This window comes from Mustela nivalis (genome assembly GCF_964662115.1).
Source record: "Mustela nivalis genome assembly, chromosome: 15".
In the NCBI taxonomy this organism is placed as follows: Eukaryota; Metazoa; Chordata; class Mammalia; order Carnivora; family Mustelidae; genus Mustela; species Mustela nivalis.
In genome coordinates, this window is record NC_139034.1 from 80541815 (window position 1) to 80560437 (window position 18623).

General features: G+C 42.7%; 1 protein-coding gene across 8 annotated transcripts in view; it reads left to right on the forward strand.

The window, feature by feature from the left end:
* The first annotated feature begins 4102 nt into the window (after positions 1 to 4102).
* The window catches only part of TPP2 (tripeptidyl peptidase 2), a 70261-nt gene continuing 55740 nt past the window's right edge, over positions 4103 to 18623 (forward strand). For 3 of the 8 annotated variants that reach the window (XR_014303241.1, XR_014303242.1, XM_082700703.1), the window contains exons 1-2: positions 4670 to 4925; positions 11969 to 12097. Coding sequence is in view for 4 of the 8 variants with exons in the window: in XM_082700703.1 (XP_082556829.1) it covers positions 4761 to 4925; positions 11969 to 12097 (294 nt within the window). In the remaining 4 variants the exon portion in view is untranslated. Of the gene's footprint in view, positions 4926 to 11968; positions 12098 to 18623 lie in introns of all 8 variants that reach the window. The other 5 variants (XM_082700705.1, XM_082700704.1, XR_014303243.1 and 2 more) reach the window with 5 other exon arrangements.

The window sequence follows — 18623 nt, forward strand, 5'->3', positions numbered from 1 at the left end:
ATCTGGCAGGGCTTAAATCTATGGCGATCGGCAAGGGAGACATACTTCTGGGCTCCAGCTCCTGTATCACAAAGCAAGGCAGAGCAGCATGGGACTGATAGCCAGCACCTTACCCAATGGGACAGACATCTTAAAGAAACTTTCCAGTTTCAATTCTCTGCACTACAGAGCTTAGGACGGAGTGGGCAAGTCTGCACTGAAGAGTAGTTTCCCAAACATCCTGATGAGAAGAATCACCTGGGCCTTTACTAAAAATACAAATTCTCACGGGTACCCCCAGCTAAACATGATGTTTAGTGATGTTGAACATTTTTTTATGTGTCTGTGAGCCGTTTGTATGTCTTCTTCGGGGAAGTGTCTGTTCACATCTTCCGCCCATTTATTGAGTGGATTATTTGTTTTTGGGGTGTTGAGTTTGAGAAGTTCTTTATAGATCTTCGATACCAGCCCTTCATTTGATATGTCATTTGCAAATATCTTCTCCCATTCGATGGGTTGAAAGACTTTAAATTTTTTTTTAAAGTCTCTTCTTCCTTCTTCTCAATGCCTTTTATATTCCCCAAAGCTAGCCCGGAAGAGCAAACATGCTTTATGATTTACTGAAAAGCTTTTTCTTCCCCCAGAAGATTTTAGTCAGTTTCAGAAGACTTCAAAGAATTATCAGTTTGGCACCTCAAAACACTACCACCCCAGGATATGTGGGTGTATGCGTGTGCGCGCACACACACACACACACATATACACATACACATAGAGATTATTATAAACCGCTCTCCATTTGTATTCTTATTAAAAGAAAAGGAATAGTTCAACAAGGTCAGAGATATATTTTGTTTAAAATATTAAGTTCTAGAAATAGTAAAAGCTTATCTGTCCATATTATGTTTCACAAATTCACAAACTGATCTCTTTATCTCAAGGAAACAGGCTTTAAGGTTGTAGTATATGCTAAATTGATTTTTTGCAAACTAAATAATTCTTTGAAAAATATCACTTTGTCTACTTTATCTAAGTCTGAACTTTAGGGCGTAGGACACCAAATGAGAGGACGAGCCCTGACGCACCGAATCTCCACCGCGTGCCAGGGGCACGATACTAACGGCAGTCCTTGATTACCTGTGTGAGAGATCCTTTTTCCCATCTAGCTCTGATAAAACCTCCAGATTTGTAGTTGAGTACCCTGAGGTTTTGTTAAAGGTCATGAAGCTAATTAGTGGCAGAACTAGTCCTAAAGGACAAACTGCCTTAACTTCTAAGTGCTTATACTAGCGGACTCTCTGCCTCTCTTGCTCAAGTCAGAGTACACAGGATCATTATTAGGTTTAGCCTTTCATTGGAACCCTAAGTCTAACATGTTTTTCTGGCACTCCAAGTTTGGGTCCCTGGGAGGAGCAGCTTTCAAAATTCCTACGTAGTTTTGGAAACCCAATTAAAAAATATCCTCTAAATGATGTGGTGCCACAATAGTTGCAAAGAAGGTGACTCACGGGAAGCTATTGCCTCTCCCAGCCCCTCTGCACTGGCCTGCATTCTCAAATGGGCAGGTGATGGAATGGGAGGTGGACATCAAGGACACCTGGCGCAGCACTTTGAGCTCTGAACAATGCTGTGTGGGAAGGTTTCATGTGTCCAGCCTATTGCTTTGCCCCAGATAGGGTAGGTGACGCCTTTGTGTGATCCTGTTGGATCTCCCCTTCCCTTCCGCCACCACCTCCTCCTCCCATTCCTAAGCTCTTGTTTTATTTATCTGTATCTTCATTGTTCCCTCCAAGTAGCCTCTGCTTGTTTCCTTCCCATATCCAAAGAACTGTCAAGCTGTTCGTCAAGTTTTGCAAACTGACTCAGCATTGAAAGATTCCTCTTAGCGGAGAATGTCATTAAATCGAAGAAGGAAGAATGTAAACACAGAGCGTGAATGCTATGGTTTGAAGACAAAGAATAAAGGACTTCATTACGAGTTAAAAGTGATTTCAAGGGTTATAAGAAATAGTGGTTAAAACTGTGGTACAAAGTCACAGATAATGAATACCCAGACATTCAATGTCATATCTCTTTTCTAAACTAATCCTCTTAGACATGTGTGTGTGTGTCACATCTGGGTCTCCCCCTTTTTGGCAAAAAGGACATCTTGCTATTGTTTACTGTCTGCAGGTGAAATAGCTCCTGGGGCATCAAATAAAGGGACAATTTGGAATATTGTCAGTAAAACTATCTTTAATAAAAGCCCTATGTGAATCTCATGCATCTTTTTAAAAGCCACATTTTAAGTAAGTTTTTTCTTTCTGTGTAATTTGTAATTAAAGTTTAAGATTTACCCACAGTGTTTTGATCAGCTTTCTAATAATGAAGAGGTAAGTTAATCCAAAAGAAAAATGTTAACACTTTGATCCCAGGAAAATTTTTAAAGTTAAATATTAAAACACGCTTTTGTTATAGATCATAAATTAAAAGAATGCCAATATTTTCACATGCCAGATATTATATTGTTCATAATTTCTTAAACTCATGACAAATTTTCAACATCTTAAAACTGTACAAGAGGATACATACTCTTTCTAAAACTTTTTTATGGGATCCATAAGAAAAAAAATTTAAAGAACATGATTACAGGAGCCTATTTGATGGGTGCTACAGCAGAGCCCAATGTGACAGGGTAGAAAATACTGGGGACTGTGAGAACAGAAAGCCAGTTTTTCCACAAACTTTTTTTTTTTTTTAGACTTTTAAATTTACCTCAGAGAGAGTATGTGTGAGCAGGGGGAGGGACAGAGGGAGAGAGAAAATCTCAAGCAGACTCCACACTAAGCATGGAGGCCCATGTGGGGCTCAATCCCAGGACCCTGAGATCACAACCTGAGCCAAGATCAAGAATGGGAGGCTCGCCGGACTAAGCCTCCCTGGCATCCCATCATGAACTGTTTTTGTAACTCACTGCAGTCAGTTAACTTGTCCGGCTTTGTTTGCTCATTTGTAAAAGGATATGACTAGACTATGGTTCATTTTAAATGGGGCTATTTCATTCTGTCACTATATGCTCTACATTGGTTATCTTCTTAGGGTTTGTCCCTTTTCTTTCCTATTATTTTGAAGTTCTTCTCTAGAGGCAACATAAACACAGCTGGGAATAGGAAAGAAAGCATTGACTCTTCTCCTTTTCCTCTCCATTAAAGAGAACACGGTACTCCGAGATTTATGAAACGAGTGAATGGTCAAGTAATCATTAAAACAACCCCACAGCCATTACAGTCCTTTCTGGGAGTGCATGGAGGATTTTCTAAATCCTGCGGACTGGAGACTGGCAAAAACAGGGCTTCCCTTTCCATCAGGCATTTTAAACCTGAGGTCCATGGTAGAATCCAAGGGGCTCAAAAACTTGTGTCGGAAAAAGAAAAAAAATATATATTATCTTTATTTTACTAACCTCTTAAATTTGTTTTCTTCAGTTATCGATGGAGGCAATAAACAGTAGTATTAGCAGTTACTGCTTGTTACTTTCTCACCAATACAAGTCAGTTTCCCATCATAGTAGTTATTGCAGATAACTCAAAATACCGTTTATGCTCTTCACCATTTTGAAATTACGGGAGCTTATTTGCTTACTGTGATTTCATGGAAGGAAACACATATGTTACTGCTATATACACACATAAAGTACTGCTATTGGTTTTAATATTTCTGACAACTATAGGTCAACGTAATGTCCTTTGTACTCCTATGTATTTCATTTTAGCTGTTTAAAAACACGGCTGGAAAGGGTCCCGAAGCCTCACCAGATTGCCAAAAGAGTCTTTGTTTGGCACAGGCGAAAAGGCTCAAGATTACTCAGGCGAGAATACAGACCTACAGATCAGTACGGAACCCCACCCGTGCGGCTTGGAGCAATTGATAGTCATCGGCTACCTGAAAAACGGCACACGGTGGCTCGAGAAGTGAGTGGACCTTAAAGGAACAACGAGGAACTTCCATTTAAGGGGTAAAACTGTTTTTTAGAAATCTCAGAAGTCAAAGGTATGTAATCAGTGAGGACAGGAGGGGCCCACTTCAGCCTCCCACTTCGTCAGCTGCCTACGAGGCCAACTGAACGCCCCAGAAGCCACTTCCTGTCGCCCGAAGCTCGGGTCGATCCCCACCCCACAGGCTGCGATCAAAGGGGTAAACAGGAAGACAGACCGGGAAACGCAAACCCTACAGCAGTGACTCAAAGAAACTTTCAGAAAACCGACGTCTGGGCAAATCGCCGATGTCCCACGGCTCCAGGGTCTCCGGCGTTCGAGCGCCCGCTTCCCTTCCGCGGGGCAGCGGGGGCTCCTGCAGCAGGCGACCCGAAACTTTCGTCCACGACTTCAAGTCCGGAAACCATCGCTCGCCCCAAGCGAGCTCCAGCTACTCCCGGCTGGCGGCTCACCTCCTGCCCCGCCTCTCGGAGACTGCCTCGCTCGGGACACACGGCGCCCTGGCTCGCAGCCGCCTCCGCTCCTAAACACCCCGGGGTTCCAGAACCAAAATCTCCACCAGGATCTTCTGACTCCGCCCCCGTCACTGCGGCCAGGGCAACACTCGGGCCCAGCGCCGAAGAGCGGCGCCTTTGGCTTACGTAGCGGTAACGTGATTGGTCGCCTCCCCCTGGCGGGCCGGGATTGGTCGGCGTCCGGCCCCGCCCCTCGCCCCCGCCCAGGCCCGCGGCTGCCCGGGTGTCCTCGCGCCGCTCGTCCGCGCGCAGCTTGGCAGTTTGCCTCTTCCTCGTCCTCCAGCCTGCGTCCATGGCCACCGCCGCGGCCGAGGAGCCCTTCCCCTTCCACGGCCTCCTGCCCAAGAAAGAGACCGGGGCCGCCTCCTTCCTCTGTCGCTACCCGGAGTATGACGGGCGGGGGGTGCTCATCGCGGTCCTGGACACAGGGGTCGACCCGGGGGCTCCGGGCATGCAGGTGCGGCAGCCGCCGAGGGCCCGGGCGCGGGGGCGCGGGCGGCGGGTCGGCCGGGGACGCGGAGGGGACGCAGCCTCGGAGCCCCGCAGGCCAGGCCGAACCCCGCTCGGCGGCTGAGCGGGAGCCGGCACCGGGAGGAGGCGGAGGGCAGGGCGGGCGGGGGGCTCGCGTCGGGCCGTCATCCCGGCCCAGACAAAAGCGGCGTGCCCGGCGCGGCGGGCCGGGGCGCCTGGGTCCGCCTTCTGCCCAGGAATCCCCTTCCTGCCCGGGGGCTGCCAGGCCCGGGCCCTCGGGCCCCGTTGCAGCACGCCGCCTTCCTCCGCGGGTCCCTCGTGTCTCGGGCGCCGGTCCCTGCCTGCGGTTTTCAAGCGGGGGTTTTTACAGTTTTTAGTATTGGTGGGGATGGGGGTGGGGAGGAACCAGAGAAGGGGCAGATGAGCCACCAGAGCCTCCCTTTCACCGGTGTCGTCCGGGAGATCGGGCTTCGGGCAGAATTGTTTGTGTTCCACATGGAAGCCGGGTTTCGAGAAGATAACTCGGTCCACTTCCGGAACTGTTTCCTCGGGTACTTTTGTGTCTGCTATTTTTAAACCATCTTCTGCGACGTACTTGTTTAGGGTCATTGAAACGCATGGCTTAGTCTTTGTTTTACATAAGAACCTAATTTAGTTTGGTTTTGGCGAACTCTTCAGGCATTATTAAATTAGGCTTCTGTATTATTATTTTTTTTTTTTTAGCCTCAAAGTGTAAGACCGCACACTTGACGGTCTAAAAAAAAAAAATGACTTAATTTTGCCTTAGGCACCTTTTGAAATCTTTATAAAGTACCGTATCAAAAGGTACCTTGAAAAAAAAAATGTGTCTCTTGATTGAACGTATTCTAAGTCGTCAGAGTCTGACTTTTTGTAAATTTAGCCGTAGCCTCTTAGTGAGGTAAAATATCACCGTCGTGGAAGATGCTTCTCTTAAAAAATCTAACCTGGCTAATCCTATGGGACGCTGCTCTCCTTTTTATCAGTCCTTCATCCGTGTATCTTATCCTCCTTTCTACACTAAACGCTTAAGTTTAATGACTCTTCCTCCCCCAGTACCCTCTGGCCTCTGGATCCTTCCTTTATGGTGCTTTCTCATAATTGAGGTAGCGTTTTTGGAGGTTAGGATGTCATGCTGGGGTCGGGGGGGGGGGGACCACTCTGACCGACGGTATAGAATCCGTCTAGGAATCTTGCTTCCTCCTGTTACTTCTTCAGCGGCACTCTGGATGCCACACACCTCAGGCTGGCCGGGCCAGGAAGCTTTGGTGAATCAGAAGAGCCAAGTGGTGTGTTCCTTGCCGGTCGCTCTCGTGGTACGGTTGTATTAATAACACCGAAGACTTACAAACAGTGACAGCTATCACCTCATTGAGCCTTTATTACAGAGTAGTAATGGTTTCCATTCTGTTGTAGTGTGTGTTTACTTTTTATAGGGATAAGTAGGAGGGGAACAGCTGGGCTAAGTGTTTACCGGTTCTTTTGTCAGGATAATAAGAGGATCAGGAGAGTTTGGAGGAGGAGTGTCTCCGCAAAAATGCCTTTGTAGAACTTCCCAATCTGCTTATCATATTGTTCCATTATTCTCTGTAAAGTGGTAGCAGGTCTCATCCACAGTATTGCTATGAAAATTGATTGAGAAGATTATTTACATGTGATTTTTTAAAGTGCTCAAGAGAAGCGCCTGGGTGGCTCAGTGGGTTGCACGTCTGCCTTCCGCTTGCCTTCAGCTTGGGTCATGGTCCTAGGGTCCTGGAATCGAGCCCTGCATGGGGCTCTTTGCTCAGTGGGGAGCCAACTTCTCCCTCTCCTGCGTGGAGCTCCCCATACTTGGGCTCTCTGTCTAGTGAATGGATAAACTCTTTAAAAAAAAAAAAGTGCTTAAGGAAAGTGTTAAGTAAACACTATTTTTTTTAAGCAGGTTTATTTAGAAAGAGTTGATACTGGAATTTAAATCAGCTTTCTAAAGGATAAATATACATTAGGTATTCGCATGTAATAACAAATGTTGAAGCAATAAAATATTGAAATGAAATGAAAATATAACTCTTCTAACAACTGTAACGGAAATATTGACATAAATATGGCCAGTTAAAAGAAATTTAGTAAGGTGGATTGCACAGGTGAGGGAATTTTTAAGTTTTTTTTTTTCCTGCTTTAGCAAATGTATTTTGTAGCTCTCTGTATACACTATTAAGATAAGAAGGTGGATAGAAATAAAAGGGAAGGAAAGAATGAAAAAAGAAGAGGCCAAAGCGGACTTTTGGAAAGCCAGATGGGTCTGCGGAGAGGATTCCAGGCCCAATTGAACACTTGAGAGAAGGCAGTGGGGTGTCATTCTTCAGTGACTGCTTTGGGTCCAGCGCTCTTTTGTGACATCCGCCCGGGCTTGTTAAAAGTAAAGGGGGGACAGCATGAAGGGAGTAATAAGTAGATAAATGATTACATCTTTCCTCAGCAAATATCCAGGCACCTGCCAGGTGTCTAAGGTTGAGTTGAAGGATGTCCTCTGCGAGTGTCACCAAGACTGGGGGAAGGGGAGGGAGTGCTGAGAGCTGGCTTCAGGGCCAGGGTGGCACTTAAATTGCCCTCGGAAAGAATATGCAGTAGGCAGTTGGGTCCCTGCCACCAGTTTTCTCTTTGCTCCATCCTTCACATTACCTAATTATTTTCCTAAAAAAAAAAAAGAAAGAAAGAAAGAAAAGAAACACCTTCTGTAACACCCTTGTTTAATACAAAGCAAGACTTTAAATTTTGATGTCTTCGTTGCCTTTGCTTAAAAATTCCAAAATCTGAATTTTGTGTAGCGCTTCACCCTCCAGCTTGACCTCCCCATGGTGCTTTGGTTCTACCTTTCCCCTCCCCACTTCTGTCCACCCCACTGTTAACCCTTCGCTTCCACCTTGAACAGTCCACCCTTTCCCGAAACATCTAAGTTCATCTGTCTGCAAGACTTCCACCCTCACCCACAAACTCCTGCCTAATCCTTTAAGACCCACCTGGGTTTAGCTTTTGGGATAACTGCTGATTTCATTCAGACCCCCAGCATATATTTACATGTGTGTGTCCACCACTGTGTGAGGCCCTGAGGTTTCAAGATGAATAGGGTCAGTTCGTGCCCACAGTTATTTGCATGTTTTTCTTTTTTGCTCTCCTAGCATTTTTGCTCTCCTAGCAATGTGTTCAGATTCCCCCACACATCACCTAAAATATTCCATTTTAGTATTTCTGTTTACATAACCTCTTTTCATACATGAGTTAAAATTCTTTGACAGCATATATCCAGATTCATTTTGTATGAAATGTACTTATAACATTAAATATTTTTGCTGAATGGAAAAAAGTCTATATGTGTGCACAGTATATGTAGTTTCCTCATGGAGAAAAAATGTTTTGGGGAAGAAGGTTACAAGTGGTTCTATAAAAATTTTTCTGTTTTTACATTTAGTAAAATACTTGAGCACAATAAGTCAGTTATCACATATATATAATTGGCTGCTAATATTAGGTGCTATGCAGTTGATCTTAATTTTTATTACCTTTCACTTGGTTAGTCTTCCTGAATTCCCCCAAGCTGCATTTTGTGTCCTACATGTTTTCATAGATACTGTCCTTACCTTTTTTACTTATTGGCCTGTGTTGTAGTTCTGGCTTTGCTAATTTGTTTTCCAGCTGGATTGTAAGCTCTCTGAAAGTAGATCCTGCCCGATTCATTCATTAGACATGCTCTGATGGTAGACCGTTCTTGAGAATAATAGTCATAATAATAGTATTTGCTTAAGAAATATCTTCCCTTGCTTAAAATAATATTTTCAGGTAAATACTTACACATTCACTTGGTTTTGTTGGGGGTGATTTGCAGTTCCCCTCCCCCCTTTCTTTTGACCCTCTAATGCTTAATGACTGTTTCTCACCCACCTCACCAGCACCTGGACCATAATCAATTCAGTGGAGACACAAAGTAATTCAGATTCTTGACATTTGGGGAAAACCTTTAGGCAGTTTCTGTTTTGTCCAGCCAGCATAGCCCTGTAAGCACTTCTCAGTCCCCCACCCCAGTACATGGACTGGATTATTACCTTAGCTCTACTCACAGCTCTGGCAGTGGTTCAGTCCCTCTTTGCCGTGTAATACAACCCCCCACCCCCTGCTACCCCCCACAAAAGATGAGGGATTTCGTTCTGGATGGTAGTAGTTCAGTTTCCTTCTCCCAAAGCTCCATTGCAAATTCCTCGGCTGGTTTGGCTTTTTTAAAACCTCTTCTTCCTAACCCCAAACTCCCTCTTCTGTCTTACTGTCTCCAATGAGTGATTGCCTTTACCTAATGGTGAAGAAAGAGACATAGAGATAGAAAATTGCATAAATAAGGATTTTTAATGAAAGAGAGATGCTCACAAGTAAAGCTTGTGGCAATAATGGATAGTAAGTAAGTCACTAAATCCTGTTAGGCTTTCTTCCTTTGCTCATACACTGATAATGAGGTTTCTAATGAGGGAGATCTCTGTCTGGCTTGTTAGTGATCTCTTGTGATTCTTGATCTCAAGTCACTGAAGTTGTTTGCTCATTGAATGAGGAGATAGAGATAGGTGATTGTGTTCATGGTGCTATGGCCTAGCTTTCAAATTACATGCTACCTTGGACTACTTTTTGAACTCCGTTGTTTTCTTAAATTCTTAGTACATGATTTAGCTAGTTTTAATTTTATGGGGGAATATTAGCTTCCTCTTGTTTCCATTTTTTATTTTGGTAGATTTTCTTACATTTTTCCTTCATTATTTTATTTCTAAGGATATTTAACCAATCCCTTCAAAATCAGTAACTGATTTAAGTTTTATCATAATCTTATCATAGTTTGGTGTGACTTCCACAACAGTGTTTTGGTGATGATTTTGAGCCTCCGGAATATATTACTTATTTTGTTACTAGTATAGACATTAGCGTAAAAATTACTATACATTGAAAACAAAAAACAGCTGTTTCAGAAAGGTCTCTGTGACCCCTGGTGATTCTATGACAGTGTTATTGGAATAAGATTTGGGACCCATCAAGACCCCTTTGCTTCTGCCTCATAAAGAAAAACATGTTTGCTTTTGTTTCTTCCATATGGTGACTTTCCCTGTTCCCGTCTTGGGTAACCCTTAAACTGCAGAGCTTTAAGGACACTGCATTTGAGGGGTGTGGGTGGGAGGAAGTGATGCCTAGGAAGACACAGAAAGGGACACTAAGCTTGATCTTAGGAGTGTGAGTTCTCCAGGAGGCAAAGGATTTGGAAGACCCTGTGCTTCTATGATACTCTGGGCAGTTTCTCCATTGCTTTTTTTTTTTTTTTTTTTCCTTAAGGGTAAGGGTCTTCTTCGTCGTCTTTTCTCAGTCTTTGTGTCTCCATGCCTGATTTCCTGCTAATAATTCAGTATATATATCTCGAATGCTAGATACTTCCTTTGCGAGGCTAGCCCAGAAGTGATTTTTCCAACAAAAGCAGTATGAAAATACAGTACTGCTGTTTCCTATAGCAGTCAGCGTGGCCCAAATGAAAATTTGAGGACTGACCAAGAAACCATGCCATAGAAAATCACTCTTAATATTATAAATTGGTGTCAGATCATTCAGTCACTGAATATGTATTGAGTACCAACTAAGCAGTGCTAGGTTTGGGGGAATTTGGTGAGTAAGATAGACATAGCCCTTCCCCTTAAAAGAGATTATCTTCTAATTGTGGAAATACATCAGAAGTCAGCTAGCTGTAGAATTACAAGTTCTGTGAAGGAAACAAGGTATGGTGAGAAAGAATAAGATTCCGGTTTAGGGTGGCAGCTCCAGAAGAGGTCATCAGGGAGGCCGTTCTGAAGAGTGACAATTTCAGTCGAACACTGGAAGATGAGATACGGATGTCTGTGGACCAGCTGACGGGCCATAGGGTTCCGAGCGAAGGGACCGTGCGTGCAAAGTGGGAGGCAGGGAAGAGCTTCGCACGTGGCAGGAATTGAAAGGAGGCCAGTGTGGTAGAGTGGTGCAGGACCGGACGGGGCAGGCCAGGTCTCTCAGAGGCCTTTGCAGTGAGTGTGTTGGGATCCGTTGCAGGGTACCACGTGGAGAGCAGGCATTGTACCGCTCGTTTGACTTACTTGGGATGGGGGCCAGGAATGGCCCGTGGGAGGCCTGCAAGGAGCGTCACCATTACGGCGGCAAGGGGGTGGTGGTGGGGAGCGAGTCAGGATTCTGGTGGTGAAAATCAAGGGGAGAAGATGGACTTGAGCTGTGTTTTAGAGATAGAATGAAGATGACTTCCTGACAGATTTGATGTAAAGAGTAAACTAGAATAAAGAATCCGAGAAGAAGGACTTTTAACTTTCTGGTTTGAGCAACTGGGAATATATCGATTTCTGAGATGACAAAGCCTTGAGAGAAATAAGTTTGAATGTTAAGTTTGACCTTTGGACTAAGTTTGAATGCTAGTGAACATCCTATAATTACATGTTTTCTCCCTAAAGTTTTGTTCTTGTCTGGCCCAAAGCTCACCTTCTTCAGATCTTTACTCAAATGTTACTTTCAGTGAGCTCTTTCTTGACCAACCTAGTGAAAGTTGGAATCCCCACACTACCTCCTTTTTCTGCCCGATTTTTCTCCATAGTAATTACCACCGTCTGGCATGTTATGTATTTGACATGTTTATTGACTGAGTAGAATATAGGATCTGTGAGATCAGGGACTTCTGTGTATTGGTTGCTTCTATGTGTGTCCCTACAGCTGCCTTAGTAAATGGTTAGTAAATATTTATTAACTAAATATATAAAATCACTTGAAGGATTCTGTGATGCTTTCCATGACTAAATTTTTTTAAGTATCTATCCCACTTTGACTTAAAATAATTCAGTTTTCTTTTTTAATTGATGCAGATTTCATAGAATATTTTATGTATGTGTATGCACATTGCATATATATGGGGGTTAGCATTACTTTTTTAAGGATTAAAAAATTAAATCTGTAATTTCTAATTATTTTAATTTTCAGGTTACAACCGATGGAAAACCAAAAATCATTGATATCATTGATACAACAGGAAGTGGTGATGTGAATACTGCGACAGTAGTAGAACCCAAAGATGGTGAGATTGTTGGTCTTTCAGGAAGAGTGCTCAAGGTTAGAACTTTAATCTTTTTATCAATTATTTTTTTTTAACCTTCTTTTATACTGTTGCCTCAAAGTGTCTTACGGTTTTAGCTTATGTTTGGTGTCTTATGTTTTAGCTTATGTTAGCTTGTTTTTTAATAAATTACCCCCAAAACTTCATGGCTTAAAATACCTAATATTTATTATCTCACAGTTTCTGTGAGTCCATAATTTGGGTGTGACTTAGCTGGGCGCCTCTTGTTTAAGATCTCTCCTGAGGTTACTGTAGGCCAGGGCTGTGGTTTCATTGGAGGGCTCAGCCCGAGTGGGGAAGGGGAGTTTGTTCCAAGCTTGCTCAGGTAGTTATTGATAGGCTTCGGTTCCTTTCCTTGGGGCTGTGTCATGCCATGCAGTATGAACATCCTATCTGGGTGAGTAACCCAAGAAAAAGAGTGCCCAAGATGGAGACCATGGTCTTTTTCACAAATTAATTTTGGAATTGACATCCCATCACATCTGCCATTTTGTTTTCAGTAGAAATGAGCCATGAGATCCAGCACATGCTTAAGAGAAAAGGGATTTAACTGAGAGCCTGAGTACCAAGAAGTGGAGGTCATTGGGGCCATCTTTGAAAAATTTGTTTTGTTTGTTTGATAGTGAGCTTAAAATTGGGATATATTTTTCAATGCGATTGCCAAATTCTAAAAACTTTAAGTTTCGGGTAGAAAGGTAGGAAAATTGGCCAATTGTAGTTTTGCCTTCCATCTTTTCCTGGTCCTTCTGAGAAGTAGGAACATGAAATATTTAGGCTTTAATAATCGTGGACTTAAGTGACCGGCTTTGTGTTACTCTTTGTACTTGGTAGAAAGACCTGGGTAGAAAGTTAAGGTAACGTGAAAAATGATAAGGATACTAAAAGCAGTTGATGAGTTGATAGCTAATGAGCTTGTGAGATGTCAAAAATTTGATTGTGATTCAGTACTCTTTATCTTTTAAACCAATAAGCAGAATTAGTTTGGAAGATGAATTTGTGTTTATCTGTGTCTAAAGAGCTGTATGAAACTCTGCCCATCTTTTACCATTTATCTGAATCATGTTTAGGCATTGTCTTCTGGCTAAGATTGTTGTGGCAGCGTATCAGTTTTCTGTGCTACGTCATGAGTTAACACATATTTAGTGCCTTAAAGCCACATACAACCCTGCATTTATTAATCTTGCTGTTTCCTTGGGTCAAGAGTCTGGCTCTTCATGGCTCTCTGCTGTGTCTCAGAAGACTGTAATAAGGTGTTGTTTGGAACTGTGGTCTCTCTACTGAGGCTCAGGATCCTTTTCCAAGTTCATTTGATTGTTGGAAGAAATCATTTTTCTTGCACCCGTAGAACTCAAAACAGCTTGCTTTAAGGTTAGAGAATCTCTTTGACCTTCGAGATGGCTCTAGTCTCTCTTTTAAGGACCTCACCTGATTAGGTCAGTTCCACCAGGGTAATGTCCTCTTTGATTAAATTGGTCACCTGATTAGACACCTTGATTGTATCTTCAAAATCCCTTCACCTTTCCAATATTACTTATAATAACACAGTCACAGTTCCAATAGTCATAGTTCCAATAGTCATAGACCCGGCCTTCACTGAGGGGAGAGGACTGACTGTACAAGGGCATGGGGTGTCTTTAGAATCTGCCTACCACGGGCAGGAAGCAGGCATTAACATCCAGGTTTTCCTTCCTTTTCCATGTGTTATGGACTGAATTGTTTGTATGACCCCAAAAGTCATATGTTGAAGCTCTGACACCCGATTTGATGGTATTTGGAGATGGTGTTTGGGTTGGATGAGGTCATGAGGGTGAGGCTCTCATGAGGCAATTAGTCTCTGCTGTCTTTTCTCTGCCGTGTGAGGTCACAGTGAGAAAACTGCACCTCCAAGTCAGGAAGAATCTCGCCTCTTCCTGAGTCTGATGTTTTCTCGGGTTAGTTTCTCCCACTGCTTTGCCATTCTTTTATCTAGAACTCCTGTTAACTGGGCAGTGGACCTCTTGAGTTGGTCTTCCAATTTTCTTATGTTTTTCCACCTTTTCTTCATTACTTTCATTTGCTTTTTTCCTTCCTGAAAGATTTCTGAGATTTCTCAGTACTCTTTTCTAGCCCTCATATTGAATTTTGTTAAATTTTGCTTATTATTTTTAAATGCAATTCCGCTCATATTCACTAAGCATATTTTGGGGTCATGTATGCAACATTTTATCTGTGAGAATATTGTCTCATTTTTTTTCTAGTTTCCTTTTTATGCACCTTTCTCTTCCTCCCATTCTGTTTTTCCCTTTCCTTTTCTCCTTTTTTCTTTACCTCTTCCCCTTCCCTTTCTCCTCCTCTTTGCCTCCTCCTTCCTTGCGCTCTGCTTTCTACCTGAGAGCTTTGCCCGCGGTGTGTAGCTCTCCTCTCTGACCCTCGGTTAGCAGGGCACACGACGGTGATGGACGTGCTCTCTGTTTGTGTGGGGTCTTGGGGTGAGGGCAGCGGTGCTGTCGTGGCGGACCCTTAGTGGCAGTTTCCAGCATACGTATTCCCAGTGGGTTGTGCAGTGATCTCCCAAGAGGACCTTAGCGTGTCTGGCCTGGGCTTTGAAGAGAGGGTGAGAGAGAAGCCCTCGCGCTTAGTGCCCAGATCTCTTGCAGAATCTTCTGTATGTCTCCTCTCACCCCTCTGCTGTGTGAACCTCTCTAGAAAGCTGACATTTCAACATCTCTCTGGTTCCATGTCCAGTTGCCTGGCTTGTCAGGTTTGGGCAGGATGTGGGACGGGCAGCAGGAGTCTGATTGTTCCTCATACAGACTTACTTGCCCCCAGTCTTATTGGTGTCAGCTCCCATCTCCATCTGTTCACCACACACCCATGTAAGTGTTCAGCTCATTTTTTTCAAGGATGTGCAGATGTTCAGGTATGTTACAGTGGTCATTAAAAAGAAGACTGTTATTAGTCTTGCAGACTGTTAGTCTTGAAGCCTCAAAAGAAGACTGTCATGCAGCCATGGCCCCGCATGCGGTAGTGACTGGTTTCATCTCACTGCTGTGCAAGGTGCCGTGGCTTGCATGCACCCCTTCCGTCCGCTCTACTGCTGATGAACCGTTAGCTGCTTCCAGTTCGGGAGGCACTAACAGCTCTTTAGAGGATACTCTTGTGTACATGTTTTGTGCCTGTGTGTATAGGTAATTCCAGGATGTGTACCTAGGAGTGGAATTGCTGACTCATAGAGATACAACTTGACCAGGTGATGCCTAACAGATTTTCCAAGTATTTGCACTTAAAATGCATTTCCACTAGCAGTGTAAAAGAATTTTAATAGTTGCACAGCTAGCACTTCGTATTCTTAGGCTCTTTAATCTTTGCGAATATGCTGGGAATCTGAGTCTATGATGTTGTGGTTTTAATATTTATTTTTTAAATTACGAATAAGATTGAGCCGCTTTCCCTATGTTGATTAGACATTTGGATTTCCTCTTTTGTAAAGTGCCTGTTAAGTCCATGTGCCCTCTTTGTTCCGCTCCTGAATCATTTTCTTTCTCACTAAATTGTAGGATTCCATTCCACTTTCTAAGTACCTGTCCTCTGATGGGATGTCTCTGGGATCTTTTCCCATTCTGTATATCTATTTTCACTTCCCTTACGGTGTCCTTGGATAAGTAGATGTTCTTAAATTTAATATATTTGGATATTAGTCTTTGCCTTTTGGTGAGGACTTTATATGTCTTAAAACATCCTTCTGACCCCGAGAGCCTGAAGATCTGCTCCTCTTTCATTTTCTGAATACTTTGACCATATTTCATTTCATGTTCCAGAATCCACTGGAATTGGTTTTAGGCTCAGTTCAAAACAGGAATCCTGGATCCTCTTTTCCATCTGAAGACCAGTTGCCCCAACACCCACCATCACAATTTCCCATAGACTTTCACTGGTGCCTTTTACTTTGCAACCTTTGAAACAGGGGCGGCGCGGCTTCTGAGTGTCATTTCCAGTTCTCTGTGCCCTTTGGGTGGGTTTTTTTTTTTCTCCTTTGTAATCTTCTAATTTTAGTAGACATTTGGAAGGGAGCATGGTGCTTTTTAAATTCTACCACATCCAACTTAAAGTTTAAATCATCAATATTTAGTCTTACATAAAAATCAAGTCTAGGCGTAGAGAATGACTTGACTGAATTTGGTCCCATATTTAGATGGCAGGCGCAGCTAAAGGAGTGTGCTGGCTTTACCATGAGGCTGACAGGCTGAAACATAGTTTGAAGTCAAGAAAAACAAAACAAAACAAATTACTGCCTGGAACATTAACACTCATGATGGCATTTGGCTTGTTAAGAAAATGCTCGATTCATTAGGCATCCCCTCTTTAAAAGAGTCTGGGAAAAGAGATGTAATTACTAATAAAAAAAAATTCTGTTTCTCATATGAAACTCCGCTGATTCCATTATGGTATTAACCTTAAAACTGCCAGTTATTTTACCAGCAAACATGAGTTTATCGAGGAATAGCAGAGAATTGCAGTCTGAAACAAGTAACCTGTGACAAAGTCATGGGCAAGTCCCCACCCAGAACAAAAGAGAGGACCACTGTTTTATACAGAGGACAGAGGAAGGCGGGGAAGCCGGAAGGGCTGTTACAAACAGAAAGTCCACTAGAGTTTGCGGTCTCCTGTTCAGGTGGTATTGTAGTATCCGCTCACAAGGCCCAGTCTCTTCCTCTTGGGTCAGCAACTGATGTGGAGGGTAGGGCATGAGAGCGCCCCCTGCTGGCTGTTGTGACTGTATTCGAACCAAGATTTCTTTTCATCAATTTTCACAGTAGTTACCATGTAATAAAATAATTTTAAAGATATCTGCTTAAGATGGTCAAAATATAAAGCTTTGAAACTCAAAAGAGACTGAAAATAAGTTCGTATGTCTGAAATACTCAAATAGGTGAAATGACATATTCCATAATTGCCTCATAAATTACCTTTACTCAAAATTGGTTAATGCTAGATAGCAGAACCATGATTATAACATTTATTTTTTTACTTTCCTTAGTTTAATTTTTTGTAACCAACCAGTCTGCCTTTACTGTAAGGAAAATACATAGTAGTGATTTTGAGAAGTGTCTGGGTATGTGGACCCTATAGATTTTGATCTCATTTTTTTTTAAATTAATTTATTTATTTTCAGAAAAACAGTATTCATTATTTTTTCACCACACCCAGTGCTCCATGCAATCCATGCCCTCTATAATACCCACCACCTGGTACCCCAACCTCCAACTCCCCCCCCACTTCAAACCCCTCAGATTGTTTTTCAGAGTCCATAGTCCCTCATGATTCACCTCCCCTTCCAATTTGCACCAACTCCCTTCTCCTCTCTAACACCCCTTGTCCTCCATGATATTTGTTATGCTCCAAAAATAAGTGAAACCATATGATAATTGACTCTCTCTGCTTGACTTATTTCACTCAGCATAATCTCTTCCAGTCCCTTCCATGTTGTTACAAAAGTTGGGTATTCGTCCTTTCTGATGGAGGTATCATACTCCATATATGGACCACATCTTCCTTATCCATTCGTCCGTTGAAGGGCATCTTGGTTCTTTCCATAGTTTGGCGACCATGGCCATTGCTGCTATAAACATTGGGGTACAGATGGCCCATCTTTTCATGACATCTGTATCTTTGGGGTAAATACCCAGGAATGCAATTGCAGGGTCATAGGGAAGTTCTAGTTTTAATTTCTTGAGGAATCTCCACACTGTTCTCCAAAGAGGCTGCACCAACTTGCATTCCCACCAACAGTGTAAGAGGGTTCCCCTTTCTCCACATCCTCTCCAACACATGTTGTTTCCTGTTTTGTTAATTTTGGCCATTCTAACTGGTGTAAGGTGATATCTCAATGTGGTTTTAATTTGAATCTCCCTGATGGCTAGTGATGATGAACATTTTTTTCATGTGTCTGATAGCCATTTGTATGTCTTGATTGGAGAAGTGTCTGTTCATGTCTTCTCATTTTTTGATATGTTTGCCTGTTTCGTGTGTGTTGAGTTTGAGGAGTTCATTATAGATCCTGGATATCAACCTTTTGTCTGTACTGTCATTTGCAATTATCTTCTCCCATTTCGTGGGTTGCCTCTTTGTTTTCTTGATTGATCTCATTTATAATTAAATATACATGAAATCTCATGGATTATTTTCATTGTATTATATATAATGTAAGTAATTTGGTTAAATATGTGTTAGCACCTGCTTATCTTACACTTGTTTTAATGAGTTATTCCATTTACTCCTTCAGCATTTCACAACCTTTTATAATCTCCTTGTGCAAAGAAGTTGTCACTAGCCCAGGGTTACCTGACCTGTGTAGTGGGACACTTGTGGTGAAGTAGTCTTTGAATGTGCCAGCTAGTGACTACTTACCTTTTTGTTGTTGTTGCAACACTGTATTGTTGTTATGTTACAGGCTATAGCAAGGACCTTAAAGTTAGAGAACAGGGATTGTTCTCTAAAAGAGGTTGGTAAGTTTTGAATGAAAAGCAGTAGTTTATATGTCAA